The sequence below is a fragment of the Desmodus rotundus genome, chromosome X (genome assembly GCF_022682495.2).
Source record: "Desmodus rotundus isolate HL8 chromosome X, HLdesRot8A.1, whole genome shotgun sequence".
Lineage (NCBI taxonomy): Eukaryota > Metazoa > Chordata > Mammalia > Chiroptera > Phyllostomidae > Desmodus > Desmodus rotundus.
The window spans coordinates 80,875,678-80,901,391 of record NC_071400.1 but is presented as its reverse complement, the minus strand read 5'-3'; the positions used below and the strand labels follow the sequence as shown (position 1 = coordinate 80,901,391).

At 36.9% G+C, this 25,714-nt stretch overlaps 1 protein-coding gene across 5 annotated transcripts in view; it reads right to left on the bottom strand.

Moving 5' to 3' along the window:
- The window catches only part of DMD (dystrophin), a 1,965,474-nt gene that overhangs the window by 1,066,124 nt on the left and 873,636 nt on the right, over positions 1–25,714 (bottom strand). For all 5 annotated transcript variants that reach the window (XM_053917632.1, XM_053917633.2, XM_053917631.1 and 2 more), the window contains one exon: positions 5,606–5,800. In XM_053917632.1, the coding sequence (XP_053773607.1) occupies positions 5,606–5,800 (195 nt within the window). The remainder of the gene's footprint in view (positions 1–5,605; positions 5,801–25,714) is intronic.

Sequence of the window (25,714 nt, the reverse complement as noted above, 5' to 3'; positions counted from 1 at the left end):
TATCACTGATCTAAATTCAAAGTCATAAAAAACTGGGACTTGCACATTTTATGTGACTTGACAAAGGACACAAATATTAAAAGTCACATTCAGGGTCTAAATCGAAGTCTTTTAGATTCAAATTCTGTGCTTTGCCCTACACTTTCATAAATGCCTGGTTTACAGTTCAGTATTCACAAACCCAGACCGCATGCCTCCATGCTGGCATCTGTGCGTAGATTGTCAGAATTCACACACCTGAATGATTGAAGTCAACATAATGTAAAAGAGGCTATTTTGTTTTCTTTTTTCAGCTTGGGACCTGACCGCAGATTAGTGCTGCTGGGCTCTTTGACTGCAGAGTCCATATGTGGACTTACCGGACTGCCGTTCAGTCATTTACCTGATGCACGCTGGGTGTCCTACTAAGCGTTAGGTACTGTTCTAGGAGTTGTAGATACAGTAGCACACAAGGCAGACAAGATACTAGTTTTGTCTTCCCACCGGTCCTATGTAGGACGGATGCCAGTCTCCACAGCGGACAGGTCAGAAGGGGGAGACGACTCATTTACAAACTACTGCAAATGGGGAAATCGTACCTTCTGCTGCTGCTGAGTATCACCATTTTAACGAATGCAGGACTACAGTTAAACGGATACACGCACACTCAAACGCATGTGCATGCATTTTTTAGTCAACCCTGCAGTACTGTTTTCGCATTTGGGGCCTGAAGGAGTTTTAGCTAACAAAAATGCCTCGAGACCCATTGTAACTTGGTTAACAGAGAGGCACACCACTTTCATTTCTAAGAAAAAAGAATTACAGCAGCCTATTAGTAGCTGTTGTGACAGCAGCCATTGGGGAGTAGATCCATCTTAACACTGAAAACTCGAAGTTGGAGTTCCAGAGACTCCAACTCTAGGTCATTGTCACTCTCTGGAATTTGTCTTTATCTGACAGATGAAGGCAACACCCTATATAAATCTAATTCTCATCCTCTTTATGCCCTGTCCAGCTCCCAGGCAGTACATTAATGACAGATCGAATTGGGGAGAGGGTTCAATCAAAAGGCACTAAAGTACTTATTAATTAGATTTTTCTGAGCTTCTAAAGAAGTTTCTAAAGTTATTTTTAGTGGCTCTATAGTAACTTGCCCTTTAGATTTTTTCTTCACGGCTTATGGTCCACATGTGAAAAACACTCCCAAAGCGCCACTGTTTATTTTGGCCAAAACATTCTCCGTGGGAGGATGCACTGTCTTTGAATAAAGAACATCTGTAATTACATGTCACAGATCAAAAATAACAACATTATTACTGGTCAAAGCAAAGCTTGACTAGCTCACGAAGAGAAGAAGAGCCTCCCCACAAACTTCATCGCGACTGCACAATTTCTACCCGTCTCCTGAGTTGTAAGCGTTACCAGGCAAGTTTCTGATTTCCAGAATTTATAGAACGGGGATTATCAAAATGGTCTGGCTGGGAGAATGGAAGGGGTAGTGATGAGTTCTTTTTAAAGTACATTTTAGCAGAGATGGGACTCAGAGTAGGTAAGACAACTGCTGGGCCTGATAAAATAACAGCAGAGAGAAACAATGAGTAATTTCCTATAAAACAGAGACACGGATTAAATACAAAGGAAGACTGTACCAAAGCACATATAAGTACGAACTGGGCATGACTATAATGCAGTAAGTATCTATAATCTCTTCACTATAAAAGAAATGAGAAATGAAGTACTGTAGAAATGACTTAAGTAGGATTTAAATTTCAGTGAACAGATTAAGATTTATAAAGTAATTCACAAGTGTAAATAGCAAATTAAACAAATAAATCCCCAAATCATAAAAACAGTTGAAGAAAGGAATTACATTTATAACTGAATAAATGTGTTGGTTGAAAAATTTGAATGTTTCCTTAGAGAAATCACTAAATGATTACATTATTTAGAATGTTATATATAATCCAAAAGATCGCTTCTTACATTATGGTAATACATTAATCACATTCCTATTTTTCTGTGCACCAAACTATTCTATTAGAAAATTTACGTGGAATTTAAAAAGTATTTGTAATCAAAATCTGCACTGACATTTCATGTGACCCATAATTATTTAATTTAGAATAATTGCAATATCCCTTTGTAGAGATATGAAATCAGTGAAAAATCTAACCCTTTATCTTGCATGCCCCTGCATTACAATGTGCCCAGAGAGTTACTTTTATTTTATTTTTTTCAGATTTGTACATATAGCACCTTCTTCCATTATCTTATCCCCCTAATGGCAGAGTGGAAAACCCATCAGTTTGCACTTGGCCTTAGTCTTGTCCCCACTCACGTGATGGGCATTATTAAACATGATCGGGTGATAAGACCTCCAGCGCCAGTACTTCACCCCTTTCAAGGCAAGACTGGAGTACGGAAGGCACAAGATATCAATGAGAAGAAATCTCACATCCCTCAAGGGACCCTCTGTCAAGTTCGCAGGACACCCCAACATTCTTGACCCCCAAATCTGCTAAGAATGGGTCTGTATACACCCACGCTCAAGTTGCTGTTCAAATAAACAAAGAAATCTGCTAGCTGCACTTTAAAACCATTTCCAGAATCTAAACCCCTCTCTGTACCACCCCAGTCCATGCCACCCGTATCTCTTTTCCAGCTGTGCTTGTTTTGCTCTTGATCCCCCACAGTTCTCCTTTCAACCAGTGCATAAATCACATCTCCTCTAAAACCTGCGATGGCTTCTATCTCACTCCAAGTGAAAGGTAGTTTCTACAATGGTCCCCCAGGCCCTCCACAATCTGGACCTCCACAGCCCCTTTGGACTCATGCCCTACCACCCTCCCGAGCTCATTCTGCTCCAGCCACCGTGGACTTTCTGCTGTCCACTGATCAACTTAGGCACGCTCCCGACATGTGGGCCTTCACACTGGCTATTTACGATGCCCCGACAGCAAGGATGACTCCCTTACCTTCTTCCAACATTTGCTCCAATGTCTTTCCACACTATGCACAGTCACAATCACAAACCCTGCCATCCCAAGGACTCCTGCCCCGTAGTAGTTCTATTCGCCCTTACACCGCTCGGTGCAGTCTTGATTTCATCAAGTGGTTCATCTTTTTTTTTAATGAAGATTTTATTTATTTACTTTTAGAGATGGGAAGGGAGGGAGAAAGAGGGAGAGAAACATCAATGTGTGGCTGCCTCTCACCCGCCCCCTACTGGGGACCTGGCCCGCAACCCAGGCAGGTTCAATTATCAACTACGTAACTAATGTTATAAACTTTTTACATATCAACAACCACAATCAACTGCTTCACAATGCCAATACTGGCTTTGATGTGAGAATAAATATTACTTAGCTCCAGCTGGTGAGGCTCAGTGGGTTGAGTGCCAGCCTGCGAACCAAAGGGTCTCTGGTTCGATTCCCAGTCAGGGCACATGCCTGGATTGTAGGCCAGGTCCCCAGTAGGGGGTGCATGAGAGGCAGCCACACATTGATGTTTTTTGCCCTCCCTTCCCCTCTGTCTCAAAATAAATAAATAAAAATCTTTTAAAAAAGAATAAATATTACTTAGGTATACGTTCCTCATTCATCACTAGTTGTGCCTGAGCTACTTAATGTACTGGCTATGAAATGCAGACTTCCATACGTAAATAGGTGTTTATCGGCTTAGTCCTTGTCAAAATGATTGGGGAGCTTCCCAATTCAATACATGTATGAAAATCACGTGTTGTATTTATTATATTCTATCCAGAAAGGAATTATTTTAACTTATCACACATTATTTGTGTTGTATTGCACTTGCCATAAATATGCATGTTAAACAACAGCAATAGCTACTACAGCTCTATAATTTGATTCATGCAAATCTGTCAGGAATAAAATCAACCACAATTTAATTTCAAACCTTCCCAACCAGCAGCTGTACAATTTATGCATTCCTTTTCTATTTTTACTACAGGATAATGACAAAGATGAATGCCTTTAAGAGGAAATACATATTCATTGAAAGACTGAGATCAAAACTATAACCCTTCCAAAAGCCCGCAAAGGTAGGAAGCCCATTTGCCTGCTGCGGGAGATGTGCTGGGAATGAGATGGAATCACGCCCCGAACTACATCTAATGAGGGTTCAATTATCCAGTTAAATTAAACCTGCAGTTCTTTTCGCAAACCACAGTAATCAATATCACCACAATTGGTGTCAGCTACAACATTATTAAATATATCTGGAAGACCAAACGATTAACTACGAGTGTAGCCAGAGGCCCATCATTCTGAGCGTGCCGCGTTAAGATGTATGAAAACAAAGATATTCCATTGGCAACTTAATCAGCTTAGGGCCGCTGCTCTCTTGACCCATATGTCCATGAACGTGGAGAAGAATGAATATTAGCTCATTAGCCATGATTTACATGTTGAATGGCAATGGCAGACTCACAAACTGTGCTGTCATGAGAAATCAGTTCCTGTGAATAATGACAGGAGTGCTGGCATGTCTCCTGTATCAGTTGATAGGGTTTCTTTCCTTCACTGTACTCATCAGCCATTTGACTTTTACTTCACAGAGAGTAAGAAATAGCACGATGCTCAGATGGATGGAGTGGTGCCAGAGAGCGCTGCCTCTCTCGTTGTACTTCGGGCGTGTAAGTTTAGAGCTTTAGTTGAGATAATAATGTAAGATATTAAAGCTCAAGTCACTCAGATGGTGCAACTCTGATCTCCAGAACAAACAGCTTTATCTGTTTGTAGACTTATGCACATAAATGTGTGATATGGCATGCACTTTCAAAAAATCATTTAAAGTATAAAAATACTTTGCCTAATAGGCGCTGCTGAGAGCACGCTCATCTTCTGTTTATAATTTTATGCTATTTGCATTAGGAAATACCAAGTTCTGGCTACACTGTAATATTTCATTTTGAGTGTAAAATGTATGATCACAAAAATTATCTTGAGACACACATTATTATGGACATTCCCTTGATGTTACATTCATTTATCTTCAGATACTTCCCTCTGAAACTCTAAGCCCATTTCCTTATCACATTTTTCCTGACTTTGAACTTGGCATTCAGAACTTGCAGTTGGTGGTTTGAGAAAAAGTGGATCTGGTTGGTGGCCTTTGCCTGGTACTTTTAAACAAAAGAGTTTTTTGCTTTCTATTCAATTAGATTTCATACAGTGTGGTATTGATACTGACACTAACTTGAAATTGAACAAGTAAATTTAAGTGGAAGATATAAACATAAAATCATATACAATAGAGATACTCTAAAACCTTATCTAATTTCCCCTTTTATAAGAGAAGACAGGAAAGTAAGGGATCGGTGGGGAATGAACCGCTCAACTATCAAAGCTTATTTTTTCACGCGTCCCTTCTGCCTTAAATGAATGTATGTCAAACCATTACTTCTGTGTAGTCCTTTGTTTTAGGAGGTCTCTCAACATTAAATACTAAGAAATACCTCTTTGAGCATATGTTTCTCTTTCCACCCCAGATTTCTACGTGTAAGTCAAAATGCCTTCACTTTACACGCTTAAGTCAATTGTGTTGGTACCGCTGAATATCAGTGTGATCGCCTTGTAAAGTCTAAATGAAAGTGCTTTGCTTTTACCTTCAGAGACTCCTCTTGTTTAAAGAGATCTTCACAATCTTTAGCACAGAGGTCGGGAGCATTAAGAAGTTGTTCCACTTCGGACAGAGCTTGAGAGACATGAGTGATCTCAGTCAGATAAGTAGAAGGCACATAAGAAATTTCCAAAGGCATGTCCTCGGTCATCACCTTCACCGACTCTTCCCGGACCGTGTGCTGGTATAGATATACAAAAGGACAATTCTTTTAGCCTCATAATAACGAAAAGATCTCTCGAGTTTATACAGATTCCAGATTATAGCTGACAGAGGGCTGAAAGTGGATAAAAATGCACAATAAGTCTAGTAAAAAGGTTATTATTTATACACCCTCTCCTTCCAAAAGTGTTAGGACCTTTTATATTAAGAGATACATACGCATTAGTACCATGAATATAAGAATGAAAGACCAAGAGCCATAAGGTCATGAGAAGGATAGTTTTATCCTGATAAAAGGATCATTTTAAAAACTGGTTTATAAAATGTAACTTTAAGGTTCCTTAAAAATTTGGTGTGGGGTAGGATGGAGGTGTCTACATCTATGGTATTCATATCAAAGGAACCTTTCCTATAACTTTCCCCCTAATCTTTTTTTTTAATATTTTATATATTTATTTTTAGAGAGAGGGGAAGGGAGGGAGAAAGAGAGGGACAGAAACATCCATGTGTGGTTGCCTCTCGTGCACCCCCTACTGGGGACCTGGCCTGCAACCCAGGCATGTGTCCTGACTGGGAATCGAACCAGAGACCCTTTGGTTCGCAGGCTGGCACTCAATCCACTGAGCCACACCAGGCAAGGCTCCCCCTAATTTTGATTGAGGTATTGAATACAATACCTCACTGAGGGGCAATATTGAGGGGCAAAGTGTTCTTGGCTGGTATGTACTCTACTATTAAGCACTCCTCTCCTCCAAATTCTAGACATCAGGTCATCTCTTTGATGCTAGTTTCTTAGGAAGTTAAGCTGCTAATTTAGGTACTAGGTGATGAGGACTGAGGGGAGAATTCCTATTGTAATAAGAACTCCAGAAATCCTGAACACCTAGGGGAGCAGCAGCCTCTCCTCCTGCACCTGTGCTTTCCTACCTGGCATTCAAGGGCTAGATGTGATGGGCACTTGGAGCTCAGAGTCCCTTAAGACCTGGCCAGTAGTTCCTCTTTCCCTAGTCCTCATAAGAGCAAGAATAGATTCTATGAGACATGCAAATTCAAAAACACAGATGACCTCTGCTCTCCTGTCTGCAGTATAGGGGGGCAAAAGGAGGTTTACAGTACTGAACATGCAAAAGAGAGGTATTCTTATATTATCATTGTATTCTTTTCCATATGAACAGCTCTAAACCTGCTTTCCCCCCACTCTGTGTAAGCAGCAGAACTCTTGAAAGTGAAATTAGTTTCCTAGTAACTTTGCTTTGAATCGACCCCCTGCCCCCTGCCTGTCGATGGGATCAGCTGAGGGGTTCAGTAGGGCTCTGCTGGAGTTCCAGTGACAGGTGTGCTAACACAGCCATTTATTATTGCCTGGCCTTTAGGACAAGACTACCCACACTCTGGCAGTAGTGTAATTAAATGGAGTGTAGGGTCCCAGACTGAAGCCACACAGGATGAGTGCAATTATAAGCTGGTCCATTTATGCATTCTTTTTAATTTCTCACATCCAGGATTCTTGTACTTCATTCTTACATAATATAAAAATGACATAATTCTAATTTAGATGTCTCATCTACTTACAGCACTGCAAATTCTTAGCATTACACAAATTAGCTTAAATGATGTAATGATACCTTCTACAAAGTTCGGTTTAATGTGCATATCATAACCAAATACCTGACACGTCTTCCTTCATAATTAATGGAATGATAATCTACGTGCACTTCTAATTTTCCATTTAAAATATTATTAGACTTTGAGGCTAGAATTTGATGAAGACACTTCATAGGTTTAAACCATAGATTTTTAAATCCAAATTCTCAAGTTCTTCATTTCAAATCAAGCATTTCACCAGTTAAAAAGACAAATAAACTAGCAGGCTATTTGAATTTGCCATTTTGAGTGACACATTCGGCCTAACAACACAAGTCGAGCAAATATACTGTGACTTCTGACTATTGTTCCTAATAAAAATTTCCAAGTTAATAAATTTGTCTTTCTTATTTGCATCAGTTGCTACAGTTCCAGAGGGAAAGATAGTTCTACATTTTTGGAAACAAGATATTTTCTCTATAATTTTTATTAAATGGTGCAATTACCTTTCTTTGTAATTGTATGCGTGTTATACCTGTAAGTTCCTATAGAACAGTGTTTTTGTTATTAGGGATGGAGTTGGGTAAGAGACTAGTACTAGTTTCTCTCTTCTATGTATGTATACTGCATGCATTTTTGTTTAACCAAAAAGAGTTGTTTTACAATGACCCATATCTTCACAATATTCAGAAATCATCTGAGTCTCATTTTTAAAAATCAGTGTGATTTTTCAAAAGGTTTTGATATCCTGACATCCTTTTCTCTTAAAAAGAAAATGATTCTAAGTTCTTTATATGTCCTTTCTGTGTCTCTTTTGACATGTAGTTTCCTAGATCTTCATTACCTACACTTGGGACACTTTCAGCTGTCTTAAATTCATATTGGTGCCTTATGTATAGTAAGTATGAATTATAAATAGCAAGCAACTTAATTGAACCATTAAATACAATAATGAAAATAGGCCCTGAAATTCACATTTGACTACTGCCTTGGATTGAAGTCCCTGAAATACAATTTAAAACCCAAATCTGTAATTCTTCAATGTTTGTGGATGGTTTTTTGTTTTGCATAAAGTTTAACATAAAAATGGCATTTATTTAAGTAGTAATTAACTTTCCCCACACAGTTTTGAAGATCGGAGTTCCGTGTCTCAGAAAGGAGATCTATCATCATGAGCTTCAGGCCTAACCTAGGGCTCTGAGAGCCAGCGCCCACTGTACTCCGGCTCCTCATTTACTGGCTTTTCACTACTTGACAATGTGTCTCTGTCATAGATTCTTTGATTACATATTGATTTGCATACTTTTCCTCCTAGGAAATATTCCTCAGCACATTAGAACACATTTTTGCCTACATTTTAATGGAAATGTCTTTTAGGAGAATGTTATGGCATCTACTTAAACCTGGAATATTTCAAATAATTTGTAATTTTGTATCTGGTTCTAGACACCAATTTTGCTTTACTTTTGCTTTAAAGATGAAGTCCTTATTGATCTGATTATAACAGCCTTCAAAGAATCATTAGCCATCACACTGCAGCTAGGGCATGCTCTATTAATATGCATAGTGTGATTATTTTCAAACACTATCACGCATAAGTCTTAGAGCAGTTGGTATCACTCCACGGAAATAAGTGGACGAACTATGCCACATCCTATTCACCCCATGCTCACACACGGCATGATGAGGTTCTCTAACCCAATTAGACGTATTAAAAGTGTTACAGTTGCTAAAAGCAATCAAAGAAATAGAAAGGTATATTCTATCACTTTAGAAAAGATCTGAATGATTAAAAAAGTTGCAATATTTGTGACCCTAAACTACTGATAAATAAGTAATTTTCTTTCTATTTGTTCTGGTGCAAAACAAATTTAATTAAATGTTTATAATTCCTAAATGCCTTCTGGTTAGAATCACCTGTAGGCACTGACTCAGATGTATTTCCTAAGTTAAATTCTAAGAGGTTAATATCACACGCTTAAAACATTTAATGCAGACTGATGTGGTGGAGGACTTAGCGCCCTCTGTCATCCTGATACACAGTGCCCCGTCATCATAGACAGGAAAAGTTAAGTGGTACATGTCACAGGAAAAATCCTGTGAATGTTTATGGAAAAACAGAAATACCTCAAAATAACTCTTTGACAAAATTGGGCAAATGTCAAGTCATTTTCTGGAAAACCTAGTTTTGTAAATTTTTGATATTCTCATTTATTATAAAGTTCTAATTGATTTTATATACAGATGTATTATATATAAATAGATTTTTATAGAGAGAGAGGTACTGTAATTTTCCTATATAGGAAACTACTAAGATTTTAATCAAGAGCGTCAGAGATTTGGAGATCTAGTTTACCATCTACTCCTTAAAATAAATCCTTCCTTTGACAGCCATGCAACTCCGTAATGAGTAAACTATATCCACTGAATGACTTTCAGTTTGCTTTAATAAAATTTTCAGACAGTTACTTAAAAGTCAGTATAATTGGAAGTACCATGTTCACATTCTCTTCTTTATGCAAAATCCATGTAACTCATATTCAGATTTTTGCATTTTTCATTTGAATTTCATTAACTCTGCCTTGAATAATTATATCCTGAATTCTGATGTGTACAAATCCTGTCTAACCTTTTGAAAATCAACCTACTTTTGTTAATGTTCTTCACCACCTTTTATCATTATAGATATTCATGCATCATTAGCAAGTAAGTGCTCTAGCCATACTAATTCATTTTATTTCTCTCTGTGCATAGTCCTTTCTAATGACATGTACCCAGAAGAATACACTCTGCTCATTTTCTGGGAATGAAAATCAAGAGATGTGGAAGAAAGCCCCAAAGAAGCTGTTTTTATTAAGAAATGAAAAGCTCAAGCGATGCTTAAAATGGATCATTAGGGGACCAAAGTATGATTTGCAACAGCTAAAGTTGAGTTAGAAACAGTTTTGAGATTTTGAGCTATGGAAGCAGGCCTAGACATCACTCATCAGCTTTTAAAAAAGAACTTTGGTTTCTCTAAAACTTGAGTGATCACACACTTTTTGTATATATGTATACAAAAAATACATATACACATTTTTGTTACTTAAATTTGTTTTTTGAGGGGCTACATAACTGTGTGAGATGAAGGCAATCCTGTTTTGAAACAAATGCTGCCTTATACCTACGTTGTTAGAACGCTGTGATTTAAGCAACTTCCTCCATGATTTAGGCAAGTCCTCTCTCCTCAATATAAGTTTCAAATGGGTGGTTACTGATACATTTATGAGTTATGAGGTCAAAGAAGCTGCAGATGGAAAATGTGCTGGCTGCCACATTATTTTAATACATTCCTTTAAAATCCCTATAGATCCAGTACAAATATGGTATATAGAGGATGTGTCAATGCCTTCAAAGTCTAACTAATGAAGAATGGATGAAAATCAGGACCAAGTGATGGAGCCTTTTAAATTCTGTTAAGGTTAATCAAGTTAAAGATGTTCCAAACCTTCAAAATAAATCCAGATTATTTATTAATGAGTTGAAGTGAGCCATGGTATGAAAATCTTTTAACTTTAAAAATCTTTGAAATCTGATTATCTTTTTTCAAAAGGACATTCTTAAATATTATGGATTTTTTTCAAGATCTTATTTATTTATTTTTAGAGAGAGGGGCAGGGAGGGAGAAAGACAGGGAAACATTAATGTGTGGTTGCCTCTCATACACCCCCCACTGGGGACCTGGCCCACAACCCAGGCATGTGCCTGACTAGGAATCGAACCAGTGACCCTTTGATTTGCAGGCTGGTGCTTAATCCACTGAGCTGCACCAGCCAGGGCAAATATTATAGATGTTTTAAAGTAACAGTACAATGGCATGCAAATCCTAAATGGGATCATAGGCTTTATGTGGGTTCTGATGGCTCATGAGTGACATGGAAATGGGAAAGAATTCAGTTCGCTTACAGAGGTTAGAGGTAGAGCTAGTCACAGAAGTCTTCAGAGAAAGACAATTAAGTCTCCTTCTGGAGATTACTACAGTGAAAAGGACAGTTGACCTATTTTTATTTATTTCTCCTTGATCATTTCTAGAAATTATAAGCCTAAAAGGCAAGTTAAATAAGCAAATTTGGCACCAAAAAAAAAAAAATACTGTGTTAACCCATAGAGAGGGAAAAAAAAGACTCAAATAATAAAGTATATAAAAGACAAGATCACGACACACGAGACAGGGATGGGCTCAGTCTTCCTGGCCACTGTTTGGAACGACATGGACATTCAGAACAACATGGACATTCCAAACCACATGGCAGTATGGGAGCTGTGACGGTACTTGGCCTCACGTGCTCTTAAGCAAGTCGCTGGTCAAAAGACCTTGAATAATCAGTCTAATGAGTCCAAATGGATTGGCTGTGATTTTACACAGTGAAAACAGCAAAGGGATAGTGTTTGCTCTTAGGTATGCCCCCCTACTGAATCATCTAGAAAATGACCCATGTTAAGCTCTGAAACAAAAACGGGTTCCACCTTCGAATGACATTAATTGATCAACAAACTGTATTAGCTTATAATGAACCTTTTGCTTAAAAAGAATAAAACACATGAAAGACATAAAATGCTCAGAGTCAAAGACTGCAGGAGAGCCTCCCTTATAGTCATATGATTCATTTTAGAAAATTAGAATGAATTTGTGGAGCAGGGCAGGCTGTCAGTGAAAGAGATTTGCGGTGGAGCTGGATTTGCCAGTATGTAAGTACGGCCAGGGGTGTGTAGTGTCCCGTATAAAGGTTCTGGCTGTACCGGCTCGCTGAGCTGCCTCACGGTCATTCTTCCTGTCCACACCACCCCATTTACCTAATTCCCCAGGGCCAAGCTTGGTTACCGTCTAATTAAACTGATAAACTCAATCTCAATAACGTGTTAATGGTTTATAGTGGTTTAGAGTGTTATCCTTCACAGGATAACATCTGCATTTTAATAAGGATTTCTCAATGAATTCACATAAATTAGTGACAGGGTAGAATTCTAGTCACTGAATATGGTTAGGAAAGAAGTGAAAGGAAAGGGCTTTGGATCCCCTCAAAGTAAGCGCCAGCACATAAGCACCGACACAGACGGTCTACCTTGGAAGAAATCACCCGTCAAGTAACACGATGATTTAGTAAACAAGGCTATACACCCTAGCTACCTTACGATGCAAAATAAACGCAGCAAAGACTCATGCATACACAGCACCTAGCATAGAGCAGATTATCAAAAATGTTTGTAGAATAAATTAATGGAAAAACTATCAGCTTAAAAGGATAATTTTAAAAATAGGTATTTGGCTAGAATTGCTGGGCCCCACAGCGGCAATATAATTTCCATTTTGGAATTCCCAGAATTCAAGCACAACACTTTGCTTCATTTCATAATGTAATCTTCATTGGAGTAGACTTAAAAGGTATTTCTCATTTATTTAACAATGTCGTATTTTTCCAATTTAATGCACACTACCTAAATGCCATTACACAAACATATCTGTGCTGTTCAGTTGCTTCTCAGATGTTAATGTAACTCATTACATGTGAACAAAGAAAGAAACAATTATTTGGGGCGTTTTTATACAGATCACTTCAGAAGATACTGATTTTAGCCCCTTCACGGAGGCCCGTGACGCCTGATAGCAAATTGAAATATCTGAGGAGACTTGCAGTCAAGCAGTCTTTTGAATCCATGCTAACTCTTCCCAAATTCTTCACGTAAAACTTTGAATGTATATGTCCCGGATGTTCTTCTTGATAATACGATATCCCAATTATCAGTTTTGGAAAACATAGGAACTTTTTAACATGTTCACATGTGAACATGAACACACATGCATATATTTAATTGAATGTGAACAACAAATTAACACGAGAAAAATATCTCAGAAAAATACTCGAACCAAAGCAGATATTTGGTTAAGGTTTAAGCAGTCAGTAACATGGCAGGTATTTATTTTTTGTGTGATTTTGAAATGACCATTTTAATGCTTCCGATGCATTCTGAATTGTTTTTGTTAAGCTGAGAAGTTTTCCTATTTCTTTGGCCTGGCAAATGACACTGTCTTTATTTAAATACTCTTAATCTGAAGAGGCACTTGTAACCTTGAAATATAATAAAATGCTATTTATAAAACTATATAACCTATTTCCAAATAATATGATTTTTGATAATTACCCCCAATTCTATTCTCCTTTTAAGTCGTCACAAGTATTTGATATGCCTATAATAAAAGGAAGTTACAAAATAGAAATGGATATTAAACTATTCAAAGTAACATCTTGATGAGCTTAGCAGGCACCTTCTAAGGTAAAGTATCTGTTTTACAAAGTAAACCTATGTATGCAAATATAACAATAAGACACGTGAGTTTATATGTGCGTGTAGTTATATGTATACACACACACAGCAAAGACAGATAGCTACGCGTATGAAAAGCGGCTGCTAGCAGTATTTTCGGTTTAGGAAGCTAATGTGCTATATGCCATTATGGGTGAAACACTTACATTTAGTAGATGAGAGAATAATGATTTTTTAACATAATTTTCTTTGAGAGTAAACTGTTAAAATAACTAAATTATCTATGCTACATACAAATTAAATCACATAAATAGTAATAGCCACAAATAATCTCTCGCTCGCTCATTCTCTCCTCTGTCCTGCCCTGTGCTAAATTGTTTCTTAAGGCCAAGTGTCCCTGCACCCTTATAGAGAGGCCCCTTTTTTTTTGCTCTCTTCCAGGCTACGTAGGGCTATTCTATTATTTCATGTTTCACGCATTTATTCTTTTTGTACTTTCTCTTGGCTTTTAATCTACCAGGGGCAGAAAAACAAAATAATGAAGTTTATTAGAACTATCTCTAACATCAAGAGTAAAATTTTTTTAAAATCTTCCAAAAAGGACCTGAATAGTCACCTCCTTAAGAACTTTCAGTGGGCTTTGGGCTTCATGAACTTTATCAAATCAATGGACAAATCCGGTGGCCTTTTGTTCTACTCTTTTTCTGCTCCTTGGCCATGTTCCATGTAATTTATAATGCTGTCCATGCAACCTCCAAATAAATGAGGTATAGCTCTGGGTACAGAAACTATTGTGTTTAATGATATTTTTCTAAAATTAAAATGATATACTTTGGCGAGTTATAAATGTTTGCAAACAAGAGTCACTGGAAAAAACTTTTTTTTTTTATCAAAGATTATGCTCAATTCTTAGGGTTTGCTGACTTTAAGGACACCTTGGGCTTTACAATCAAGATAATTTCTCCTGAAATAGCTTGTTCTCTGTCAGTGTTCCAAAAAATAATTATCCTTGTATTTTCCCAGGGTAAGAATTCTAATATGAAATTGCACTGTTCTGGCCAGTGAATTTTCAAGTTTTGAACCTAAGAAATCCTATTCACACAATCACCTCTACATTCATCTTAGATATTTGAAGAGGGTACTTCACTGAGGCCTTAACATACCTTCTATTTCCCAAACCTCTTTGTGAAAGCAGCTACAAAAGAAATAAAGTGTTTTGCCAAACGAAAACAACTTTATTAATTTTTTACTTCTCAAAACTTTTCAGAATACTGATTTAATTTGCCTACTTTTTGTATCTGGAGCATTATTTTTTAAGATTATAAGAATTAAATGAAACCATGAATGTGAAAGCATCCGCTGAATCACAGAGCTAAGTGAAATATTTGGCATGGCTTTGGATGGGGAAATAACGAATATAAAGCAAGCACACACATTAACGTAAATTTATAATTTGGCATCTTTGTGTTTTTAATTTTCAATTTTGATAAGGCACAGGAACAGTAATGCTTTTGTGTTAAATTACACTGTTTTGTTGTATTTTCTGGATTCCAAATAGCACTACCAAAGGATGCTATTATGGAGTCTCTATGTCTATGAAACAAACAAACAAACAAACAAAAAGGATTTAAATCTGGAGAATGAAAATATGTATAAACAAGCTAATACTGTTTTGTGACATTTATTACGTATAAGTATATATACTGAAAATACAGAACTGACAGTAACTAGAGGGGAGGGGACAGGGGATAACTGGGGGTGGGGAGAGGGGAAGGGTCATCAAGAAACATGGATAAAGGACACATGAACAAAGCCAAAAGGGGGTAGGATCGAGGGTGGGAGGTGGGGATGGGTGGGGTGGGGGGTGGGAGGGAAAAGGAGACCACTGTATTTTAACAACAATAAAAAAAAGAAAAACAATTAAAAAATAAAAATAGCCCTGGCTGGTTTGGTTCAGGTGGACTGAGCATCGGCCTATGAACCAAAGGGTCGCTGGTTCAATTCCCAGTCAGGGCACATGCCTGGGTTGTGGGCCAGGTCCCCAGTGGGGGGCACGTGACAGGCAACCACACATTGATGTTCCTCTCCCTCCCTTCCCCTCTGTCTAAAAACAAATAAATTTTTAAAAAATAAAAATGTAAAAAAATACACACACACACACACATATATTAGGCAGGTATTGTGATGCCCTAAATCCACCCTTTGTGCACACTTTTCTTGTATTTGTTTCTCGCACATGACGGGAGGAAGTGCAGAATCTTACTGCAGGAGACAACGCTTGTGGGGCCGGCAGTTACTGTCGGGGAGGCCATACGAACGGGAGGCAGCCTGGGTTTCAGGGCTTTCCTTCCCTCATTCTCAAACCTCAAGGAACCAGCGTAGGAGCTTGACAGGAATGGTGTCCCTTCATGTGAGTAAGTTTCTCCCAGCTGATGGTGCCAAGACTTTGTATTTCATAGGTCGGTAAGCTACTACGGAAAATGTCAGGGAACCTCACCAAATTCCAACCTTTATTTTTTCTAGTCAAGGGCATTGTAACAACATAACAATAAAACAACAAGAAAGACGAAAGATGAAAGGCAGGCTATTTTATGAGCCTTCCTACCAACACCCACGGCAGAAAGCCATACTTCCAGAGCAAACAACAACTGCTCTATAAATTCAGCTCTATGAAAAGCATAACATATTTGCTCTTATTTTTTCCTTTTCCTGTGGACGACTGAAAACCTTCACACAGTGGAAGACTGGCATTGAGACACCGCTTTTTGTAAGAATACGGAACAAATAATTCTGAGCTGTAGAGAATTCCACAAGAAGCGCTCTCTACCCATTCATTCACTCATGTAAAATACTGTGAGTGAACACCTACTCTGCGGCAGAATCTATGTATCGGGAAAATACTAGTTAACAAGACAAAGTCTGTGCCTCCATTGAACCTACATGCTAATGGTACAAGAGAGATTATAAACAAGTAAGCAAATAAATGATCTTACATTTTTCAGATCATGGTAAGTACTATTAAGGGAAGTAATCTGGCTAATGTTATAGAGAACATGATGGAGGGGTGAATGGGATCCTGTGAACTACATCAGACAGGATGTTGAAGGATGTATTTGTTCTACATCCTGAAAGATGACAGGAGACAAGCAGGGAGAGATCCAGAAAAAAAGTCCCAAGAAAAGGAAACTACACTGCAAAGACTGAAGTGAAAGATACTTGGGCAAGTTTGAGGAAAGAGGAAGGCTTTGCAACAGTACATTAAAGAGACTCTTTTGCACTAGGGAGGCTAGTGGATGAAAGGGTCCAGATTCCTCAAAATAGTTTTTCACATAAACAATAATCACTTGTATTTATGATGCAAGAACCTAAAACAGAGTGTGGATGATATTACTCCTATGTTTTATACATATTTGTAATTGCCTAGATATTAATGAGTACTACATTTGAACTTCATACATCAGAAAAGGAGTTTTAACATTCTAGATTACTGTATTTGTCAAAGAATTCGTGTACTTATATTTTGCCAACCAGACATTCTATTAATTAAGAATTAACTAACTAGTATGGAAAACTATTCACACAGATCTCCTGGAAACTTCCCCAGTTACTTTACCCTGGCAATAAACGCCCATGCATTGCTACACAGCTAAACAGCTAATAACCCCTCTAAATTATGAATTAATCTAAACATCTTATATTTGCACACATGAAGTCCTGGTTTTCATTATATCCACGCACTTTTTATCCATGGATTAGCCACCACTAAATAAAACTTTCCTCTATTTAACATAGGTTAAAGGGGCCATTTCGCTTTTTAAAAACTGCTCATGATTACAGAATACAGTCTTTTCTTATGTGTTGGATAATTTGGAAGATGAAGGAGCTAGAAGTTTGAAGACTGGCTAGCAAGAAATAATATCTAAGAAATTGTGTGATAATCACCTGAATTAGAAATTTTCAGTGACGTATTGGTTAATGCCTTAAAAGTGAGTCCACTGTGGTATGATAAATACTATTAAATATAACATTAAGTATGTATTTCGGAACTGCTGGTTCAGTCATCTTAGACCTCCATTTAGCTCTGTTAGATAGCTTTCTCTTACTTATTGACTCCTACCCTCACAAGATGAGATAGATAAAAGGGTAAAAATTGGGGAAGTTTTAAAACAAAGTTATGTCATGAAGTGTCTATGAATAAATGCATTTGTATTATTAAAAAGAAAGCTAAATTTCAAATGCATTTTCAGCTCTCAAAAGCTATTCGCTCATAAGGGAGAGCAGAAGAAATATCCGAAAACTTAGCAGATTTGAAGACACTGTACCCCTTTCTTTTCTTTCATGAAAATCGAAGTTAGGAAAGCTATACACTTGAATTAATTTTATTCATCTGTTCTAAGAATATGTTCCATACAATGAGAGTCTTAAGTAATCATTGAAGAATCAGAATGATTCACAGATGGTGCGAGTGCTTTAATTATTTATAACCAGTTGTTTCATACATGCTCAGAAGGATATTTCCAACCCCACTGCAGAAGCCATCTAAGCTCCCTTCCAGCTGGTGTTCCATATTTTGAAAGCAAATTTAGATTGGAGAAAATTACACTTTTTATTGTTGTGTTGCAAATGGAGGTCAAATTGCTGTGTATAAATTCTTGTACTTTTTTCCTCCTCATTGTATGAGTTATATTTGTCGAGCATCACGTCTTTGTATGATTGCTGTGGATTCACCAATGTTATTTTACGTTTTGTGTTGTCTGGCTCATAAGAGACGCTAGATAAATGTTTATTGAATGAAAGGAATACCAATTCAATGTATCCAAAATAAAAACTTGAGTTTCTATGTAGATTCCGAGTGTATGGAATTCCAATTTCACTGAACCTTTATCGTTATTAGGAGATTTTCATTAAACACAAATAAAAAAGGGAAGATACTAATATAAGAAATCAGTGTCCCCACCACCATCAAAGAGGCAAGAGCAACAAATATTTAATACTTAAAAATTGTATCTTGATTCAGGTGAGTTACATGAAAAATGTTAGACTCTTTAAGTTGTTCAGACAACTAGAGACACTTTTTGTAAAGATCCACTCGTGCATAGCTCACTGGTCTCACGCAAACTGTGTCACCTCACGACAAAATAACTGCCATGCAGAACTATTTCTACTGGACTGAGATACTTTACTTAATGTCTTTATTCGCAATGAGAAGTAATAAACTGTTCTAAACTAGTTCTATCAAATGTAATCATTTCTCAGGTATTGTCATTTCAAGGCAGCGGATATTAATTTTAATGAAACAAGTTACTTTGTTGCCAAAATGAGGTATTTATTCTAATTTTAGAAATAAAATTACATAATAAAACTACAGATATCAGCAATGCATCAGAATCAATTGGATGTGTTTGTGAAATGTATATAATTATTATTTACCATCAGCATCTCTGAACACTGTATTAAATTTCCATTTAATAGCAAAATTTGATATGGTATATTACCATTAAAAGGTAATATTATTTTATGTCTATTTATATATTTGATGCCAAATTGAATTGTGACTGTTGTCCTTTACTGTACCTTTAATTCAGGAGATGAACAGCAAACAGAAGTACGTATCTAACTAAACAATACCTATGTATGTTATTATAAGCAGTGAATCTGGTTTAATATATTTATATTTCAATGTATTGGGCCATTGACAGCCAGTCATTAGAGATAATATTTCTAAGGTGATATATAATATAAACCTTATTTATAAAATGATGAATTTGTTTAAACTTACAATAATATAAAATTGCAATTACATCTTGTTTTATATACATTAATAGCCTTGGACTGGAGAGATTCAGAACCAAAGGCCTGTGTTCATGCAGTTGCTTACTATCCTTTTCCAATTCAGTTGATGTTCTTCAACCTCCATTTTCAGTTTGGATAATTCATTTTATTTCAATAGTTTTTATATTTTTTCTCTCTCTACTTCGAAAACTTCATACTGTATTTTTATCAGGTTAATTGTTATTGTAAAATTAACATACACAATGAATTTTGCATGGACTTCTACTAAGCATTAAGAAGACTTAAAGATGATTTTATTCATCACTGATGAACTAGTTCATTCATTCAACAAATATATATATAGTACCTACTACTTGCCAGTCTCTGTTTTTGGTTCTGAGGGCATAGCAGTAAAAAAAAAAAAAAATGAAAGAAAGAAAGATGGTAATTCCTTCATTTTTGGAGCTTTCATCCTAGGGAAGGGGATAATATGATAAAGATTGAAAATATTTGTCACTTTCCAGCTAGTGCATTTTATGGAGAAAAATAAACGGGGAAAGGTTGGCATAGAGAGAGAGACTTAAAGGCAGAGAGGCAGAGATAGAGGGGCCACGGAGACAGCTGGAGGAAGAGGGTTCAGGCACAGGAAGACACTAATGCAAAGGGGCCGTGCCAGGCATGTTCAAGGAAAAGTGCAGAGGTCAATGTAGGCGGAGCAGAGCCAACAAGAGCTAGCAGTGGTGTCCAACCTTTTGGTGTCGCTGGGCCACATTGGAAGAAGAGTTGTCTTGGGCCACACATTAAATACATTGTGACACGTAATCACACAAGAAAATCTCATCATATTTTACGTACATTTACAATTTCGCATTGGGCTGCGTTCACAGCCATCCCGCGGCCCGTGGGCCACAGGTTGGACACCTGTGAAAGAGTTAAGGCCAGACGGATAATAAGGGGCCAGATCATATATCCTCTGAAATTCATGTAAGGATTTTGTATTTCACTTTAAAATAGATGAGAATCCATCAGAGCGTCTTGATCCAATAAAGACACACATTGGCTATCTATTTTCAAATGAAGTCTCTGCTTATTGCATTGAGAACAGGCAAAGGGAAGCAAGAGTAGCTTTTCTCCAAAAACTTTGAAAGGGGTGCGTTACCACTGGAGTTCATGAAGGGAGAGGAGACTGGCTGTATAAATGTAACAGTCATGAGCTTATACCTGGTATTTAAGCCATGAGGCTGGTTGAGAACAGCAAGACAGGGAGTTCAGAGAGAAAATGAAAAACATCCAGGGACCGAGCACAGAGGCATTCCAACATTAGAAGGGAGAAGGAGGTACCAGCAATATATAAATTAGACAATTTTACCTACAACAAATATTTCTTTCATCTTTTCCATTTGTTTTGCATTTTATTTGCTCATCACTTTCTCTTACATCTTAAACCTTGCATCTGGGGGTCCTTCTCCTTCTGCTTAAAAACTACCCCTCAGGTGCATACATGCCGTGGATTATTATGGAGGCTTTCCAACTGTTTACAGAATTTCTTTCCACGGCCATAGAGAAGACATATGACATAATGATCGATAACTGAATGAAAGAAAATAGTGGCTAATTCCAAGACAAAACAGAAAACAACCCTGAAGACTCTTTGGTGAGAATCTCCTGCTGGTAAAGTCTCTCAGATTTTTGTCTGTTCCAAGAGATCTTTCCTTCAATGTCATTCTCGAAAGAAGATGTGGGCTGTGTGTGTGTTTACACAATAGATTACTAGGCAGTAATACGAAAGAACGAACTCTTGCCACGTGCAACGACATGGACAGACCTGGGGCTCTTGTGCTAAGTGCAGTCAGTCCCGCAGAGAAAGAGAAGTAAGGAATGGTTTCGCTTACATGTGAAAAACAAAGACAGGCTCATAGAAAAAGAGACCCAGGAGATGGTCACCTGAAGGGAGGGAGTAGGGGGGTGAGTAAAAAGGGAAAGGTGAATGTAGTCACTAATGTTGTGGTAAGTTTACACAGTGACAGGCGATGACTAGAATAAAGGTAGTGATCACAGGGTAAGGTATAAAAATGTCAAATCACTGTATCGTACCCCTGAAACTAATAGAACCAATATAAGATTGTACACCAACTATACTTGAATTGTTTTTAAAGAAGAGTTTCTACGACTATACCATAATAGGTTCATAGGTAGTTCTTCTTTCATTGTTTTTGAAAACATTATTCTAACACCAGCTGGCTTTTATCATGGCCCTAAAAACAGCTGTCGTTGTCTGGGTCATTACTTTCCAGGTAACCTGGCTTCTTTAGCTGTGTGTAAAATTTTCTCTTTGTATTTGGTATTTTCTGTATTTGACCTTCTCATAGCCTTCCTTATCCTTTCATGTTGTCTATATCTTAGTCTCTCTTTATGTATTTTACGTAACTGATCTTATACATCTTCCAATTTCCTAACTCTCATTTCTGTTCTATCTAGTCTGATGCTTCACTTGTCCCCTGAATTTATTACATTTCTCAATTTCCAGACGTTCCACTTGATTCTTTCTAAAACAAACTTCTTGATCATTAATTTTTATTGTCTCTTGTCCCTAGTTCACACATTTGATGCAAAGTTTTACCACCTTGAGAATATTCACCATATTTATTTTACATTCCATATCAGATTCATTCATTATTTTCTGTCTTTGAGAGTTGCATTCTGCTGCTGGTTTCCTCGCGTGAATTGCCATTTCAAGGCTAAACTCATGTTCTTAGAACTTCACCTGTGGGAATTACTTAAGTCTAGATTTCAGCAGTGTTCAACAGAATGTATTTGTATTTGCTTCTTTTAGATACGTGGAACACCACCAATGGAGAAAAACTTACATTTTTAGCTCTTGGTTTTTCAGGACACGCAGCACCGTGAACTCTGCATATCAACAATTGTGCATATTGTCCTGTGACCACAATAGTAATATTCTGGAACTTCTTTAGGCATTTTTTGGTGCTTCATTATCTCTCTTAATTCTATAAGGAAGGCGTTATTAACTTTATCTTGAGGCTCAGTATTGAGTCAAAGAGTCCCAGGTGATGAGAGACTCAAGATACAAACCTAGGTTTTCTTACTTAGAGTATAGAAGTTATTACACAACGTCAAAGGTTTTCCAGCATGGGTGGAATCTGCTTTATAAAAAGGGACCCAGTCTTAATTGTGCAATGGTAATACAATAGAATTTTGGAGATTTTAAAAATTGATTCATTTATTATCGGAGCTTTCCATTAAATAAGCCATTGCTGTTGGCATGTGTATGTGCTTCTTTTATAAGGTATTTAAATATTCTCCATGTTTTGTAAATTTATTTTAATTCATCTTGGTTGGAATACCAATGTTATTCAATTTGTGGGCTTGTGTCTTCCTTAAGTTCTGAGAAATTTGTAGCCATTGTTCCTTAAATATTGTCTCAAGTATTCTCCCACTTTTCTGCTTTTTAAATTATATTAGACATAACATTTCTTAATTCTGTTCTCCCAGCCTGTCCTTTATATTTTCCATATTTTTAATTTTATGTGTATTCTGATAGTCACCAAAATAACCTTCTAATTTTCTTTTTTTTTAATTACTTAATTAGGTGTTTAATACATCTAATTAGTTCTTTATTTCAATGACTAGCTTTTGGTCCCTATAAGTTCTACTTGTTTTCATCATAAATACCTATGTATTTTCATAGTGTTTTATAAATTAATACATATTTTATACTTTTAGCTCTATCATTATTTTGTACATACTTACTTTAGACTCTGCAAAAGTTTTCTGTAACTTTAAGCTCATGAGGTACTCATTCTCTTGGTCATTGTTACATGACTCTAAGTCACAATGTATAATTTCTTCACGTGGGTTGTACTACTTTGTTGTGAAGTAATCTTCACTGCTTGTGTGTCTGCAAGGCGCTCCCAAAAGGCTTATTTATTGTATTATTCTGAGGGAGGACTCCAAGGATCTTAAACCAGTCTACAGCCAATTCTACATTAATTTCTCAGCACAAGAATGTGGAATCTTGTGGTCAGTGTAAAAAAGTAGATCTCCCTCATTTAGTTTCAATTTTTACATAAGATTTTCTTTCTCCAGCCACAATCCCTGGCAGATGAATTGAGTTTGTGACGATTTCTCTATTCCCCCTCTACCTGCCAAGAAAAATGTTGTAGGTTCTGTTTTAGCAGGGGTTTAATTCACATCTCGTGGTAACATGTTATGTAAGGCCACCCATTTTCTACTTAAAAGGTCTTTAAAAGTTTCTCCTAACTGTTGGGCCTCCAGTGCAGGTGCCGTATCCTACGATGTGCTCATTTATGGCAACTGGGGGAAGAGAGGTTCCATCATCTTTCTGAGCTCAGCTATGTGTCTACAACTTTATAAAAATTCCATTTTGTTAGGAATTTCCATATACTGGAAATGAGGGATGAGCGAATCAGTCTATCATTTTCCTGGAAGTTGGTTCTAGCTGAACATACTCTATTTACTAAACAACCATTACACTGATTCTAATACATCACGAGATACTAGAAAAGACTGCTACAGAAATAGCAATAAATATTATGATCACAAACAATCTAGACAAACATAAAATCTTAACTTGTCTAATTTCTTTCTTAACTCTTGTGGTATGTTAATTACAAAATTGAACCTGAGAAAAGCAAAATTCTATCAGCAGCTCTTTCCTTGGTTCATTTTCCTTAGCAACCGTTATTAGTCTTTTATATTCACAACTCTGTTTACTAAAGAACATTCTGCCTCTGACGAAGAAAATTATTTATGTTGCCCAATTCTCCAAGGATCTTGCATTGGAAGCTGACAATCTCTATTGATACTCCAAGGCAAAGAAAAACTGTGTGGCAATTATGCAAAAAAAAAATGTTCCCCCCTTATTTAAGTCTCAAAATTAATTGGTTACTATTATGTGATAGGAGAAAAGACACACCAAAAAAAATGAGTGACAGGCTATCAAATCTAGGTTTGCACATTATTTTGGCAGTCAGCTTGGTGATTATTTTTCTTGTACCCTCTGTTTAAAAAAGAAAAAATCCACAGCAACGATACAGTGATGCTTTCCCCCTTTTTTTCTTTTGTGAGGAACACTAGTTCTTCACAGCCACTGAAACAGGAGTCGCATCATGAAAATGAAACGAAATTTCCCCCTTTGTGCGGCAACTCTCCAGATGTGAAAGTCTGCAGAATCTATTCCCCTTGTAGAAATTCATAATCACATTTGCATATCAAAAGCCCTGAACATTTCTAGAGTAAGAAGACTTTGCTTAATCCAGTGTTTCTCAAACTTATTTGAACACTTGAGATTGTTTTCTTTCTCTTGAATAATTCCCACAATATTTTCAGAAGCACTGAGGTCAAGTTTGGTATCTTTCATATCTTACATGGGCCCCCGGACACAGCTCATTAACTTGATTTTTCTTACTATAAAACAGCGATGAAAATACTAGTTATTTGTGGGAGGTTATTGGTTGGATCAAACTAGACATAGGTGAAAGCTCTTTGTAGGTGTAAAGTTCTACTCGAATTCAAACAATTTTTAAAATTTAGTGGAAAATGTTCACACTATGAAACTGTTTTCGTTTTACAGAATTATTCACTTAAAGACTGGTTTATATAATGCATTTCTTGTGGCATTTAATGTGAATCTACTGAAAATTAACTTTCTACCAACTTTTCAAGAAGTTGTATATTTGGGAAATGTATATTTCTAATGTTGTTAAAATAGTTTATTCTAATTTACTCTGATATAGTAAAAGCTATCATTTGCAATATATTCCTGTAACTTTCCTCATCTTCACCCTTCACCACCTCCAAGTTAGGTTTCAAGAACTTTTGGTCTTTTCTAAGTATACACCCTTCCAAAAGTAACTGCAATAAAACTTGCTATTCTGAACAGCTGTCTTAAACTCCCAATTGGCATGCATAATTACAAGGAGTATAAAATTCTTTCTAAAAGAGAAAAAATACCTATTAAGTACTAGCTGCTTAGATTATACGTCAAAGTTCTACCGAATGTTTGTTGTTCCTAAATGGCAGGACGGCTAAGGTAAACACCTATGTAAATACCCAGGCAGGAAGTATTTCATTAAGAAACAGTAAGTGCAAAGGTCCTGAGGTGGAAATGATCTTGGTGTGTTTAAGTAGAGAAACTTGTATGCTTCTATGACAGCACAAGGGCAAAAAAGGTGATAAAGTTGGAGTAATAGCAGTGAATAGGCAGGGCCCAGGGAGTTAGAGTCAGAGGGTG